At 38.1% G+C, this 16793-nt stretch overlaps 1 protein-coding gene across 2 annotated transcripts in view; it reads left to right on the top strand.

The window, feature by feature from the left end:
• Positions 1-16793, top strand: part of UBE2H (ubiquitin conjugating enzyme E2 H) — a 101948-nt gene that overhangs the window by 67318 nt on the left and 17837 nt on the right. For both annotated transcript variants that reach the window (XM_005905273.3, XM_070369232.1), the window contains 2 exons: positions 7445-7484; positions 8803-8855. In XM_005905273.3, coding sequence (XP_005905335.1) covers positions 7445-7484; positions 8803-8855 — 93 coding nt within the window. The remainder of the gene's footprint in view (positions 1-7444; positions 7485-8802; positions 8856-16793) is intronic.

The following is a 16793-nucleotide window of genomic DNA, read 5'->3' on the forward strand; positions in this document are numbered from 1 at the left end:
ATCTTGCTGTATAGCCAGAGTAAAAATAGTAGTCGGTTTCATTTCCCTTTCCCATGTCACCTCTGAGGGGTAGCTTTGCTTTTATTCTTGCTTGCCTCTGTGAGAAGATTCACCCATTTCCTTCCTGAAGCTGGCTGATGTCAGTTTTAATTCTACCTTTGGCAATTTATGATTATATAGTCTTTCCATTTGCTGCATAGAAATCCTACCTCACTCACTGTTTAGGTCAGGTCCTACTTTAACTATAGTAGATAACCTCTAGCTTTAGAGCTGATTAGTTATTCTGACATTTTCTGGGCATAAAATTCACTTTCCCTTTAGGACTGGTGGTCTAATGAAAACATATATTCTTAGCTTCATTTTTCTTTAGTTAAATGAAATTCATTTAAAACTTTAAAAACTAAATAATATCTTGGTTCCCTTGGGAAAGCTTGTTCATGCAGTTGAAGATTTTGTTCATATTCTTGTGAATACCATGGTTGGTGAAAACCATATTGCTAGAAGGAACTTTGGTGTTTTATACCATCCAGTTCCCTTATTTGAAAGATGATAAAAATGAGACCTAGGAAGGCAGAGATACAGAATTGCTGACTAGTTGCAGAGTCTGCCTTCTAGCTTCCATTCCAGTGTTCTTGCCATATGCCAATGCAATCAGAACAGTCTTTTTAATAATAAATGTTAGAGTAGATGTATTTTCCATTTCCAGTGTGATAGGGTTATTAAAAAAAAACAAACTAATATCCCATAATCAAAATACCTTCTAATGCGCTTGACAATTCCTGAAGGATTAAGAGAAGGTTATATTGGGGCAGATACTTTCATTTTTAGGATGAGGAAAGTGATATGAAATTATGTGCCTGAACTCTGTCAGCTAATAGTAACATTACTGAGTACTTACTGTGTGCCAGTTACTGGTCACATGCTCTGCATATATTCATTAAATCTTGGTGACACTCCTATGATGTGTGGATACCATTACTTAACCCAGCTTTATGAACAAGGAGACAGAAAGGCTAAGAGATTCAGTAGGTCTAAGTGGAACTTAGGCAGCCTGACTGGAGCCTGATATTTTAACCCCAACTTTGTATAGTAAGTGGCAGAGACTTGAAATTAAGTCTTGAAATTTCATGTCCAGGATGTTCTGCTCATACTCCCCTGCCTCTGACCATGAAAATAAATCCTGCCTGATTGAGTCAGTGTGGTTATGAGTGACCAGGAGAGTGAAAGATAAACTGTGGAGACAGGAAAGAGAAGGCGATCTTCCAAAAAATGGAACTGCCAGAGAGTAGGTTTTGGTAATCTACTAGGCTGGTAGAAGAGTTGTACTGTTGAAGGATAACACTTCACCTTTTCTTAGTTATAAATAAACTTTTCTTATCCATCCAGCCCATTCCTCAGATTCTATATTATCAGAGAGAAAGGAAGAAACAGAAAAGAGGACCCCTTGTTGAGTTTAGATCTCCTGAACACACACAAGATCAGTTCAGAATTTCCCATGACACAGGGCAATGAGAGTGAGCTCCTTGCTTGGTTCCTCACCCAAGAAGAGACCGGCCCAGGTCCAGCTGTCCTGAGTAGGAAAGGCTCAGCTCTCGGAAGAGACTTCTGCCTGGGTGCAGGCTGCCACGGGCTGGGCCTGGCTGTCTGAGGTAAGCTGAAAAATCTATCTGAGGATGCACTGATGCACAAAGCTGGCAGCAGAGCTGTCGCCATGAAGCTGGCAGCATCCACACCCCTTTTTCAGCTGGAGCATCCTAATTCCAGTTACCTCCTGCACGCTAGGAATGAAGACCCAAGTTATTGCCCTTAAAAATTTATAGTCTGAGACACTGCTAGGGAAGATAGGATTTAATCTTTAATAAATATATTTTAAATAATTCTATCTACTTTAAAAATAGAGAATTGATCATTTTTATTCTGAATGGTCTACTTTATGTGGGTATTTGTCCTGAAGATGGAACACCAGAGTAACTTAATACTTTCTCACAGAGATTCATAAGCTTATAATTAAATTGTATCAGCCACAGCTGCCCATCTGAAGTCCAGGTTCATTTCTTCTCTAGGATAAAATTCTCATTTCTGCCTTTCGTGCTTTTCACCCATTTACCTTAGGGTGGATTTACCTTGTTTCATGAGTCACCTTGTTTGACCTCTCATTTCAAGATTATTCTGGATGCAATTTCTGAATAGGTGATTGGCCCTTGGTATTTCATTCTATCCACAAATTTGATCACTAAAAATATCCCCACGAATAAAAGGAACAAAGATGGAAATTTGGTTAATTTCTGCCTCCTTTATTTACATATTGATCCAGTATCAGTTATTTGAAAGTGTGTACAACTTTGTACAGATCCCCTCCTGGGATTGGATACAGAAACAGTCTGAAATTAACAAAAAAAAAAACGTTTTCAGCATGACTCGGCACGGTATTATTTACTTTCTCTGCTTATTAGCCTGTGGGTCAACTCTAGAGCAGTTGAGTGTTGGAGTGAGTGAAACAAGCAAAAGCATGGCATATTTTTCTGTTTTAATAATCTGTGCTTTTATTTTCTAAGATGTGTAGTTTTGCATCAGCTTAGCATGGTTTGGCTTCCTCCTCCAGAATTACAAATCTGATTTCCTTCTGATAAAAGATAAGAGGACAGAGGGGGTAAGCTGTTCAGCTAAACGTTTGTACCTGTTGTCCCCCTTTTTATAAGTGCTTGAGCCATACCAGAGAATAACTGTCCAAAAAATTGGAACGAGTTCTGAATTTTATCTGAACAAATCACTGAAATGTACCATTAGAACATGTCTGGTAGTGAATAAAATCTTACGTGGATTAAAAATGACTTGCTGCTTCCACTTGTCATGTTTCCATAAAAGCAGTTTTCAAAACATGTTCTCTTAAAATATCTTCAAAATAGTTCCTGGTCGAATGGAAACAAGTGTTGGGAAAATTCTGTTGTTGCAGACAAATTCATTAGGGTGGTGATAGCTTTGCCAAAAGGAAGGAAAACGTGCCAGGGCAAACACGCTCAGTCCTGAGAACGTTCCTTCCCTGAATTCCTAGCTTATTCTTTATCCGTCTCCTCCCCTCCTTGTGCAAAAGTTCCACTGTTGCCATCATTATCCAGAATGTAAATAGCTTTGCCAGAAATGCTTCCCACAGCTTGTCCAAGAACAAATGTAAAGGACGTGTGTGTATATATATGTGTGTATATGTGTGTGTGTGTGTGTATATATAGACACACACACATACCCCTTTCCATTTATTTGCATCGGGTAATTTTTCTAACAATAGAAAAAACTGGTGTAGGAGGAGATGACTGTACTGTGGAAATTGTTTTTTTGGTAGAGTTGGTCTGGCTGTGCTTGTTTCTCAGTGGCAGGGTTATAAACGCCATTTCTGCCTACTTTGGAATAGTCAGCAGATTTTTGTATCTCTTTGTGGTATTTTAGCATGTTAGAAGCTTTGTATTACATTCTCCAGAATACTTCTGTACCTAAAATGTGCCCTCACAGAATTAATTTCCTTAATGGACTTAACCATTGGCCATTTCTCTTTAAGTTCTCTGTTCTCAGAGCTCTGGCCATTGTTATTAAATCCTAGATTTTAGAACTGATCGTCCTTTTACAAACAGAAATAAGAGTAGGGGGTTTGGAGATCATGTCGTCCAGCTTTCTGTCTTTGCAGGTAAATAAACAGGCCCACAGAAGTGTAGTGACCTGATCAAGGCCTGCAGTTAAAAGGCAGAGTTGGGACTAGAAGCCAAGCCCCTATTAGCACTTTGACCCTTCCAGGCAGGTTCTGCTCTCCACATCACACCTAGATGGGGTTCAGCAGGGACAATGGGGACTGGGCTCCAACCCATTTGTTACTGAAGAATATGTTTACTGAGCCCTTTTTGGTTCTCTTTTTTATGTAGTTTTGAACTCAACCAAACCAAAAATTAGATTTAATTGAAAAATAGTGTGGAAACTGTATTGATGCCAAATGTCATCTCCAGACCTTGTACAAGGAGTCAGGCACCTTATTCTTTTAGAGATAGTTTTGATAAACAATTCAGGCTTGTTTCACCATGGCTGTTTCCTTGACTTACACTTTTGAGGTCCCTGGTGACATCACATTATTGAAGCTTCATTCTTTTATTTTTATTATGGAAATATAGTTAATTTACAATGTGGTGTTAATTTCTACTGTACCAAGTGATTCAGTTATACATATATTTTCTTTTTTTAATACACTTTTCCATTGTGGCTTATAGGATATTGAATATAGTTTGCTATCCTATACAATAGGACCTTGTTACTCTCCATCCTGTGTATAAAAGCTTACATCTGCTGACCCCAGCCTTCCTTTGGCAACCACCTATCTGTTCTCTACATCCATAATTCTGTTTCTGCTTCATAGATGGACTCATTTGTTCATATTTTAGATTTCACATATAAGGGATATCATGTGGTATCTATTTGTCTTTCTCTTTCTGACTTACCTCACTTAATATGATAATCTCGAGTTGCATCCATGCTGCTTCAAATGGCATTGTTTTGTTCTTTTTTATGGCTAAGCAGTATTCCATTGTATATGTGCCACATCTTCTTTATTGCTTCATCTGCCAGTGCACATTTAGGTTGTCTCGTGTCTTGACTGCTGTGAATATGCTGCTGTGAACATGGGGGGTGCGTGTGTCTTTTTGAATTAAGAGTTTTGTCTGGGTATAAGCCAGGAGTGGGGTTCCTGGATTAAACAGTGATGCTTTATTTAGTTTTCTGAAGGTTCATTCCTTCTAGCCCATTTCCATTGCTGTAGTCCTACTTCTGGTACAGAGGTGGAGGTGGTTTTTTTTTTTTTAGTTGGTGGATAATTGCTTTACGGTGTTGTGTTGGTTTCCGCCATACAACAGCAGGAGTTAGCCATAAGTGTACATATGTCGCCTCCCTCTAGAGTCTCCCTCCCACTCCCCATCCCATCCCACACCCTCTAGTTTGTCATTAGCTAGCTGTTTTACTCTCGCAATTTGTCCCACCCTCTTCTGTCCTCTGCTGTGTCCACAAGTCTGTTGTCTGTGTCTGCGTGTCTATTCCTGCCCCACTAATAGGTTTATCAGTACCACTTTTCTAGATTTCATATATGTGTGTTAATATACGATATTTGTTTTCCTCTTTCTGGCTTACTCACTCTGTGTAACAGGCTCTGGGTGTGTCCACCTCACTAGAACTTGTGGAGAAAATATCCTCACCCCTGAGAATGAAGCACTGTTAATATTTGTACATTTTTGTTTCCAGTTTTCTTTTCAGTATGCACAAAAAAAAAAGAGCAAATAATATGTAAGCACATTATCTCTTTTTAGTATATGTGCTGCCAAAGCAAGCACCATCTCCTTTTTAAAGGAGTGTAGTTCTATAAATTAAATTCATCCTTGATCACTGTTCCCCATTTTGTTCCCCATTTCCACCATGACCTTGACCCTGCACCCTCACTAAAATAATCGCTCTTGTAAATGTGGTATATGCTGGTCCAGTAGAGTTTTCTGTTGTTGTTACCATAGAGAATATGCAGTGTTGCTTTGTTTTCATTTATCTGAACGGTGTCATGATGCGTATATATATCATCCTGCAGTTTTTTTGTTTCCCCTCAGCCTTGGCTCGATCCTAATTGATACATACCGACCTAGTTCATTACCTCAGCTGTATAGGACTCCCAGTACAAGGATGTGCAACATCTCTCCAGTCCCTGGGTGATGGGGTTGGACTTAGTTCTTGGTTTTTATACTACAGCAAAAGATATCCTCACGAGTCTTGTTGTATACATGTATTAGTGTTTTTCTAAGGTTAGGTAGAACTTCTATCCTGCCTTTTCTTCTCTTAACATTAAAGCATGAATGTTTCCATCGGCTTACTGTAATCTCCGTATAAACACATACTTTGTGAATCTAGACTTTGAGACATCTTTAATGAAAAATTAATATGACATAGTAATTGGACACAAATCCTTTTGCATCAGAGTAATTTAAAGATTGCATGGACTTTCTTCATAGTAGGTAGATAAAGCATTAAGCTATTTTAATACCAAAGATTAAAGAACAAAAATCGGAACCGTGATTAGTACTTGGAGTGGCTTGAGCAAGTAAGGGTTGGAAGGCCTGGAACTTCATATAGTCTAATCCCCATTTTCTAAGTCTAGAGAAATTTCTTAGATTTTTGGCGCTGACCTCTGTCACTCCTCATCCTTGAGAATCCTCCTTTGATTCCGCTTGTCTTCCTCTTTCCTGTAATCTTCCTCTCCTCATGCATGCTTCCCTGTCACCTCTTTGTGCATCTTGCAATTATTCTTCATGTCTCCTGTCCCATTGCTCCTGTCTCGTGACCTCCTCAAGAATAGTGTACTGTCTTTATTTGGTTTTGTACCCTAAATAAGCACAGTGCCTGATACACAGATGTTGAACAAATATATTTTGAATGAATGAAAGAGGTGAATGTGAGCTATGGGGTGAGGCAGGGTGGGATTGGGACGTGGTGATGCTCACCTTAATAAGGAACTTCAATTTATTGAAACTAGGGAACTGAATAAGGAAGTCTTAAAAGGAAGTTAGGCGGTAAAGATGACAAAATGACAGCTTTGACAGTGGCTCTCTGCTCTAGAGGACTGTCATTTGCTTGTATACATATTTATTAAATCACTGGTTTTATGTTAGAAAATAATTTCTTTTCAGAAGTTAAATACCAATACATTTGTTTAAAAGTCTATACCTACTTGTTTTTCTAGGAATAAATCAAAAAGCTTGAATCCCCGACAAATATAGCCATCTTACAGAATTTTTTTAAACACCTTGCCCAATTTCTTGGTTGCCCCAATTTTAATCAAAACTGGGTTTCCTGGAATGAGTAGACTAAAGTTAAAGGCAATATTTTGGTCACTGTTCTTATGAAATCCTTTGTGGTTTGGAAGCAGTACTCCTTCAGTGTTTCAACAGCTTCATTCATGTTCCGCACACTGTAGCACAATGATGCCAGTAACTGAGCTTCAGAAGGAGAAGTTCAAATGCAGAACCTCCACATTTAGAAATTGAACAATAAAACTTTCGGAGAGGAAAGTCAGAGTAGCTTTCTTAACTTTTATCATGGCACTAGTTATAAATCATTTAATACTATACATTTTCTTGGCAAGTATCATCATAACTCAGAAAATTCTTTTAATGATTATTAGAAGCTTCACTAGATTATTCTAATAATCTAATGATTATTAGAAGCTTCATTGCTCTCAAAGTTTGCCCATTTGATTAATAGAACACTGATATATTTTAAGTTATTGACACTGTCAGGAGAATATAGTCTAATCAGTAACCAAAGATCTAAGATTGAAAGTAATGAGTTATCCTAATACTGAAATTATTTCCAACACTGAAATACTTTAATTGTTCTCTGGATACTTTTTGCTGCTAATTAACATCTCTTTTTACAGGATTCATGAATAAAATTTTCCATCCCAACATTGATGAAGCGTAAGTAACTATTTTAAAATATTTAAATCTTAGCAGCAACTGCTCTTGATTAGAGTTTATGTATTGTAAAAAAGTCTCAATTATCTTTTTGGATTTTATCAACAGATAGGACTGTCAGAAAAGTCACTGACACTATAGAATCCAAGAATATGATATTCTAAACCACTTAGTTCAAAGTCTGCTATTGGACTCCTTGGTTTTTTCCATTGTCACAAACGAGTCCTTCATTTCCCTTGATATCCAGCTAACATTTGTACTATTTCACATCTCCATCTCTTTGTATAGACACAGTCCAGAGATTGGTCTTCATTGTACAGAGTGTATTATTTTCAGCCCCTGAAGTATTTCTCAGTTCTTGAGAGTAAAGCAAACAATTAATCAATCACAATTACCCCTTTCTTCCCAATATTTTCTTAGTGGTATTTTAAAATGTGCTAAAAGTGCCTCCTATTTTCTACTTCCAGGGCAATTTAGAGTACTGTTTGTCCCACAGTTTTTCCTTGTCATAGCATTAAATTTTGATATTACGTATATACACACGTGTATACATGTGAAGTATTCTGAACTCTGAGAGGTTGTATGTATATATATGTGTGTGTGTGTGTGTATCATGCCCCATTGTCTTTTAAAACTGTCAATCATCCTAATAGGGATAGTCTCTTATGTAACTGCAATATAGTCATAAGATTCAGGAATATGAATATTAATGCAGTACTTTTTCATCTACTGCCATATTCTGGTAATGTACTTTTTAGCACCTTTTTCATTCATTAAAGGATCCAGTCTAGTATCATCTACTGCATTTAGTTTTCATGTTTCTTTAAAGTAGTTCCATCTGAAACCATTCCTCAGATTTGTACAGAATTGACATTTTGGAAGAATAAAGACCAGTTATGTCATAGACTGTCCCTCAATTTGGGATTGTCTGGTTTTCCCTTATTAGGTTCAGAGTATGCTCTTAAGACCGGAAAACCGAAAGATAAGATTGTGTCCTCCCCAGGGTATTCCATTTGGCGGCACACAAGTCTGTCTACCCTGATTACAGTGTTAATTCTCATCACCTGGTTATGGTGTTGTCTGGTTTCTCCACTGTATAGTTACTGGTTTTCCCTTTCAGTCTGCAAAGAGACACTTAAGACTTTATGTATATTCTGCTCCTCATCTTGTTTTTACCAATTGGGATTCTTTGGAGTTGTTTTTTTTTTTTTTTTTCCAATGATCTATTAAAAATATTTCTGATGATAAAATTAGTTGTCTGATACATGCAACTAACTTTCTGATTTTTTTTTTTTAATGCCATTCTTTCCATCTGTTTCAGGTCAGGAACTGTGTGTCTAGATGTAATTAATCAAACTTGGACAGCTCTCTATGGTGAGTTTGGCCATGGAATATTTTTTAGAGATGTTGAGACAATGCCTAAAAAAAATTGTTTGGATTTTCTTCTCTGGTTTAAGATGTTTTGTTGGGAATGTGAAGGGATTTTGAAGGCCTGGTGGGAAAGTTTAATCAGTGAAAAAACATATTTTCTCATGAGTACAGACTTGGTTTAGCAGTGAAAGTTTGAAATAATCTTTAAGATTCTGAAGTGAAGGTATACTGATACTCACATGTAGACACACAAATACAAACAGAAACATATATGTGTTATTCTGAAGCACATTGTATACATGTTTATCTGATGCCTTAGTTTTGGAAAAACCCTTAGGAATGTCCCTTTGAAATGAAATGATGTAATTAGGAGGTTTGGGAGATCATCTGTTTCAAAAATCAAAACTTTGTTATGAAGCAAAGAATCATTTAGCCTTACCTTCATTGCTGAAACTGACATCTCTCACAGTGAATCTGCACGTAAATTGAGGTCACAGAGAGAGAGTATCAGGTCTTATTTCCCTGAGCTTATAACTTGGTTGGGGAGCTAAAAATATTTTAAAATATATTTAAAGCTAATTAGGGAGACAACAAATCAGTCTGTGTGTTCTCCCCACATGACCAAGTTCTCAGGCTTCCCAGAGTCTCCCTGTTCTCATGCCCCCACTTCATCAGCATCCCCTGATGCTCCAGCTGGAAGTAATCTTTGGACATGGCTCAATTTTACAGCTCTTTTTTGGGGGCGGGGGAGGGCGGTGGTGCTGGCTTTTGCTTTCTACTTAGTGTTTGTTGTTTGCCCCGACATTGTCTGTGCTACTGGATTATTTGCTGCCCTAAGGGCTGGCAAGGCACCCGTCCGATTGGTCTTTTAAGTCCTGGCATGCCTAGCACAGCGCCTCGCACCAGTGTGTTTGTAAGAATGAATGGTCCAGACAGCAAACACTTACTGAGAGGTGCAGAGAGGGAAAGATCACATCAGGCATGGGTTAAGCAGAGACGGCCGCCTCTTGTTATGAGACCTTCTGGTGGTCTGAAGGTGCACAAGACCCCTTATTCCAGGGGTTTTGGTGACTCCATCTGTGAGTCAGCTTGCAATGACCTGGTGATAAGAACCACAGAGGTTGGTCATCAGCAGCACAGTTAATCCTTCTTTTTCCCTCCTCCCGATTCTTTCAGAAATAATTTCCTCTCCCTGGAGTTGTCCTCCCTGATCTCTGTGTGGTTGGCACCTTCTTTTCTCATCTCAAACATGCTTCCTTAGAGAAGCCTCCTTTCCTGGCCACTTCACCTAAAATAACGTCCCTCCATAGTGCAGCACCCTCTATTTTAAAAACCTTAAAATTTGTTTATTGTTCATCTTGTCCTATCAGACTGTAAGCTCCACCAGACCAGGGACTTCGTCTCGTGTGTGTATGCACATAGGTACAAGTGCCTAAAGCAGTACCTCGTGTACAGTAAGGGTTCAAATATTTGTTGAATTAGTCAGTGACTTAACCATGCCCAGTACTGTTTAACATGAGAGTTTAGGGAAACGGCAGCTTATAAGGAGATGAGGCAACAGGAAAGAACATACACTCTGAGGTTTATTAAATGAATTCCCTTCAAGATGGATTTTTTGGTAAAAATGTCTCATGGCAGGCTGCCTGGAATATCTGATGTAATGATGTGTTGTCTTAAACTGCATTCACATTTTAGAAATGTACATAACTAAATACTGCAAGCTGGTTCCAATTACAATAAAGTAAATTGGACTTCAGTTTGACTAATTCTTTTACTATTGACCAGAGGAGCTTTGGGGAAGAGGTTCGCTGATTCTCAAGCATCTCACATCTCAGAATAGATTTTTTTAAATAACTGTTTTATTGAACTTTAATTCACATATGTAAAATACACACATGTAAAGTGTATAATTTGATAGTTTTTAGTATATTCACAATTATTCACTACACCACTGCCACGTTTTTATCATAGAATATTTCCATCACTTCAAAAGGCAATCCTGTACCCTTTAGCTATCACCCCCTCATTTCCTAGCCCCTCCCCCAGCCCTAGGCAACAACTAACCTACTTGTTGTTTGTATAGATTTGCCTATTCTGGAAATTTCTTATAAATGGAATTATATTAATATAATATATGGTGTTTTGTGACTGGCTTTTTCACTTCTTGCAGTGTTTTCAGGATTCATCTATATTGTAGCATGTATCAGTATTTCATTCCTTTTTATGGCCAAGTAATATTCTACAGCACAGATACCATTTTTATTTGTCAGATGATAGACATTTTAGTTGTTTATGCCCTTTAGCTATTATGAATAATGCCTCCATAAATATTTGTCCACACATAGTCTATGTGGATATGTCTAGGGTGATACAATAACTTTGTTTAACCATTTGAGGAACTATTTTCCGAAATAGTACCATGTTAGATTCCCACCAACAGTCATAATATATGAGGTTAATAATAGAGTTTCAAGCATAAGGCCAATATGACTAAGGTTTCATCACATCTACAAAATTTTAGAATATGTTCTTGTATTAACTTGCAAAGCACTTAGTAACAAGGATTAAACCACATTGATCAAAGCAAATTTTGATTTCCCAATCACATGTGTATGAGTTACCTTTAAGTGTTCCATAATACAAGAACATGAACACATAGGTAAGTGTAGGAAACCAGGAAGGAAATATTTTTAGAGTACAGTCAAAATTATACTTATCACGGGAGAATTGTTTTGACATTTTGCTCAAATCCAAACTATTCCTCAAGAAAATCCAGCATTTCTTCTATGAAAAGTCTTATTAGGAGCAGGTAACTACAATTTATGTATTTAATAAAAGTACTGGTAGAAAGGATTGGTTCAGGTGACCTTGAAGTTTCTTTTAGACTTATCTGACCTTGAGATCTGAACTGAATTTGTATTACAAACTGCTAAACCCTCTGGCTGAAGGTTAGTTCATAATTGGTAAATTCTGAATCACTCAGTCTCCTGCTGTGATTCTTATTCTAGTTCAAAGGACAAAAAAAATCTAATCGAATATGAAACAACTAATAGGAGAAAGTTGGCAAGTTAACATGGATGTTCAACTGAAAAGCAAAAGGCTTAGCTTGGTAACCAAAACTTGTTTCAGCACCTCTACTGTATAATATGGTAAGGAGCAGGGAGGTACTTGTGAAATTTCCTGCAATTAACTCTGCCTTGGGTATGTACTGTGCAATATGTATACATATTTTTATTGTAATGGCAATTTCTAGTTGAAATTTCAGATTTATACTCATCATTACCTAATAATAAACAGTGTTTATGTTGGTAGCAAATTTAGTCCTTTATTCCTCTACCACCGTGACTACCACCTGCAACCCTGCAAAAGAAAACTGATTTCTGGCAGCCCATTTGACTTACTGCCTCTGTTCTCCTCCTGCTTTTCCTTTACCGAGTGTACATGCAGTTTGTTCATTCAGAAGCTCAAAATTGGTATAATTGTAGTTGAATCACGCAGTAATTTTGAATTTTATGTACCTCACCAGAGAACGAATTATAGTAGGTAATATGGTTAATTTTCTAAAGATGCTGCTTGTCATCAATATGAAGTTATCTGACGAGTTTGGAGTTACTATTGTCACTCTTTGCAACATCAAAAGGAAAGTAGCATATGCCATCACAAGATTGATTTCATTTTGGCGTCCGGTATGATAGCATCCTTTTTTTATATCCCTTTCTGCTCTTGCAGGCAGCAGTGATAAAAGCTTGGAAAACTTACAATTCAGCCAAGGGAATCTGGATTTCAGTTTGAAAAACAACTGTAATTTTAAAGACTGGTGAAAGGAAAGTTCATTAAGCTGTAGGTAGCTTTCTTAGCTCCTCTTCTGTTGTCCAGTCTTCCTTTTTACTCCAAAATATATTTTATCCATCATTGTATTTTTAACCCACACTCCTGGAAGGTCAGGTACCTTTACTGCATTATACAACTTGAGTTTCTCTCTCACTCTTCTGGCCCATGCATACCTGATCCTCGCAAATTATGTTTCAGTCTCTAGCCTTCCTTTTACTCATTTTTCGACTGACTTGATAAATTACTTATTTGTGGATTAAGTGTGAACAAGTAATGTGGAAGACAATTTTCTTATAAAATTGGGCAGTTTATAATTTTATTCTCACCCTTAGGGTTGCTAGCCAATGGACTGGATACTCCTCTTATTTTGCTGGTGAGAATAATCAACATTTGGGAAATTACTTCCCCTGGAGTCATTTGGAGAGTCAATAACAGACAAATGAAGTTGACTACAATGAAAGGAGTACTTCGGGGACTTTGAGATTGGAATTAGGCAGAAGAAACAATGCTTCTTTTACTAGGCATTTAGAAAAGTTTTAAGTCATAAATTTACTTAATAGTACTGTGCTATAACTTAAGGACTTTAAGCTGCTAAGTGAATTTAAGCCTTTCCATATTGGACATACATTGTTGTTACACCCCTGTTTTCAATCAGGTAGTCTGTGAATCTTTCCAAACTACTCAGATTGTACCTGAGGGTAACTGTATCTTACAATGATGCTTTAGGCTGCTTTAGAGTTTTGCTTGGTATGTTTCTAGACATTTTAGTGTAGTTGTAGAGATAAGAGATACATTTATCTGTCTGCATGGATGATTGACTCACCAACAACTACTGTTTGAACAGGCTTGAGAGCTCAGTATTGATCCGTGTTGGAATCACAAATGTCATCCTGCTTTTGGAGCAGCTGGATTTCATAATGAGTCTCCTAGACTGAGGCCAGGTAGAACAGTTTGTTTCTTAGACTAAGGGAGAAATGTCACCTGCAACAGATATAAAAGAAATATGCTGGAGTTTGGGATTTGATGGTTTCTACAGTGCTAGCTTCATGATCCACCTCCTTTGTGTGCTTGTAGATATTTAGATTTGGTGTTGGCCTGTGGCCCAAGAATTTAATTAGCTATGCACAGAAAAATGGGGCCTTCTTGGGTTGAACAACTTAGCAGAAATTCATTAAAAACACCACATTCACATCTGCTGACGGTCAGCATTAGAACCATGGAGTAGTCCAGGCTTTGTGGATCGTGGGACATGAACCAGGCTATGGTCCTGAAAGATAGCCACAGCCATGTTCTTCTTTCTTTGGGGCTATAGCTGCAAAGAAAGTGACTGTGACTTTATAGATTTGTTTTCTCTTTCTTTGCTTGTGATCACTTTGTCTAGGTAAAATTTTTCCCCATCCATGGCCACTTACCTTATAATTCCATGAAGTTATCTTGTTCTTTTCTGACATTAAAGACAAACTAAATTATTGCCTAGTAATTTAAAACTTTAAAAATGAGTTTTAGTATGACTGTAAGAATATCCAACTAGCTGCTGCTACTGCTAAGTCGGTTCAGTCGTGTCCGACTCTGTGCGACCCCATAGACGGCAGCCCACTAGGCTCTTCTGTCCCTGAGATCTCCAGGCAAGAATACTGGAGTGGGTTGCCATTTCCTTCTCCAATGCATGAAAGTGAAAAGTGAAAGTGAAGTCGCTCAGTCGTGCCTAACTCTTAGCGAGCCCATGGACTGCAGCCTACTAGGCTCCTCCATCCATGGGATTTTCCAGGCAAGAGTACTGGAGTGGGTTGCCATTGCCTTTTCCAATCCAACTAGCTAATTATACATTAACTGCCCTCATTTCTAGAAGGCTAATAACAAATCCTATTACCATGTTTTAGCTTGCAATCTTTTAAGGCAAGCAGGGTCATGCCAGGTTTAAACTAGGATGAATGACCTCTAAAGAACACCCAGGTAAGGTGGAAAGTGTTTCGAGATTGATATGACAACAAGGGGAATGTTTTTGTTGAACGAGGGTCTCTTTTATTCCTTCTGATCTGTGTAGTAGCATTCATTTCATTCTGCAGATCTCTGCAGTTTAAAGACATTATTGGGAAGGGATGTAATTAGGCAGTGGATGAAAGATGATTTTCTAAGATAGCAGAATGCTTTAAAACATTCCATGTTATAAAACTACACCTCTGATCAGTGACCTGGTGATCTGACACTTGGCAGAATGTATCTGGTATTCCTCCAGGTTTTAATTAGCACCCTGTGTCCTTGACATTGCTCTTTCCCACATATGACAGGAATACTTGTTTTTAGCTTGGAATACTTAAAAAGTGTAATGCTTTCAATAATGAGATTAAGTATATCATGAATATTTCAAAAATTCTTCAAGTGTTTATTAATTCTTACTAATTCCTACTAATTCTGTGTAGAAGGTATGAGGAGGGAAGTTGCTTTTTTGCATGCATGAGACCTTATTCTATCTTTAAAATATCCCCATGGACTAACATGGGTTTCCCTGGTAGCTTAGCTGGTAAAGAATCTGCCTGCAGTGCAGGAGTTTGGGAATATTCCCAAGAGAAGAGAACAGCTACCCTCTCCAGTATTGTGGCCTGGAGAATTCCATGGACAGAGGAGCCTGACGGGCTGCAGTCCATGGGGTTGCAAAGAGTCAAACATGACTGAGTGACTTTCATTTTCATGGTCTAACACGAGAACACGCATAAATCTAATGAGTTCAGACCTTTCCTATTTATCCACACAGGAGACCCTCTCAGTAAAGTGATTGGATACATTCTTGAGTTTGTCATCTAGCATTTTGGTGTGCCGGATATAGTATTCCATTAAAGCATGTTAGCATTTGGTGTACTAAATACAAACCTTGTGGCCAGCTGGTTCTGTGCCACAGTACCACAGCAGGTCTTCATAGTAATCTGCTTCAGTTTGCCACATATGTGCCCTCAAACAGCTATAGAAATAGGCTTTCCATATTAAGTTAGGTTCGTGTTAGTTAGAGAATGTTTCATCTTAAAGCCACTTCTTTTTTCAAGTCCTCCTACCTATCTGAGGGCATTCCTCCTGATTGGCATTAGTATTCACAGACTGTAAGCAGAAGGAAAAGTTTAAAAAAACTCAAATCCATCATTAGTAGTACAGCTTCTTAGGAGCTGACAAGAGTAGAAAAGTAAAGATCTATTAATTAACCCCAAATTCTTAAATAACCTGAGGAAACCTGGAAATTGTATTTGCCCTGATTCAATCTTACAAATGTTGACTATCTGTATGTTAGTGTGTTTTTATACATACAGATACCACCCACCTACCCCCTCCCCCCCAAAGAAAAAAACTTGAGTAAGCAAAATGGAATTTTATGGTTGGCTTTTTTTTGAGCATATAACTGTAAATCCATAGCTTACTTAGCAATATGTTGAATTAATTCTTCATAAGATAAGCAGAGTCAGTCAGTGGGGTTTTAAAAGGTCAGCTGCTGATTTTCTCTGGCAAATCAAGGATAACATAGCTTTAATTCCCTGGTGATCTCAACTTATTTAGCCATCAGCTTCAACTATAATGGCCTAAAGCCATGGAAAGAGGAGGTCACAGAGTCGAGAGTCCTAAGCCACCAGAATCTATTCCCTGTTGCTTTTGCCCATCTTTTTACCTCTCTGATTGTAAGGGGTACTTTTCCTTTTTGACTCTTCTTTTAGCCCTGCTTCCTATTGAATTACAAAACAGTTAAACACCTTAGGGAGTTGTGGCTAACTCAGTGACTCTCAGCTTGGGAAGCCAGGGGTCCTTCTCTTGGAGGGAGAGGGTCAGTAAAATATAAGTTTGTTTGGATAACATGCTTCTGGAATACAAATTACTGTAGGAAAAATGAGAGGAACTTGCTCTTGATGGGAAATAACCTGAGTGATTGTTTTAAGGACATGTTCTCTGGTTCCAAAGGCTAGCGTTTGGAGACTGGAAGGTTGAAGCCAGAGATGGTTGTCCTGATGCAGATCTAGAAAGATAGACTGGGAGACTTCCCTGGGGGTCTAGTGGTTAGGACTTGGCGCTTTCACTACCATGGCCCGGGTTCAATCCCTGATAAGGGAATTAAGATCCCAAAACTGCGTGGTG

The sequence above is a fragment of the Bos mutus genome, chromosome 4, assembly GCF_027580195.1.
Source record: "Bos mutus isolate GX-2022 chromosome 4, NWIPB_WYAK_1.1, whole genome shotgun sequence".
Classification (NCBI taxonomy): Eukaryota; Metazoa; Chordata; class Mammalia; order Artiodactyla; family Bovidae; genus Bos; species Bos mutus.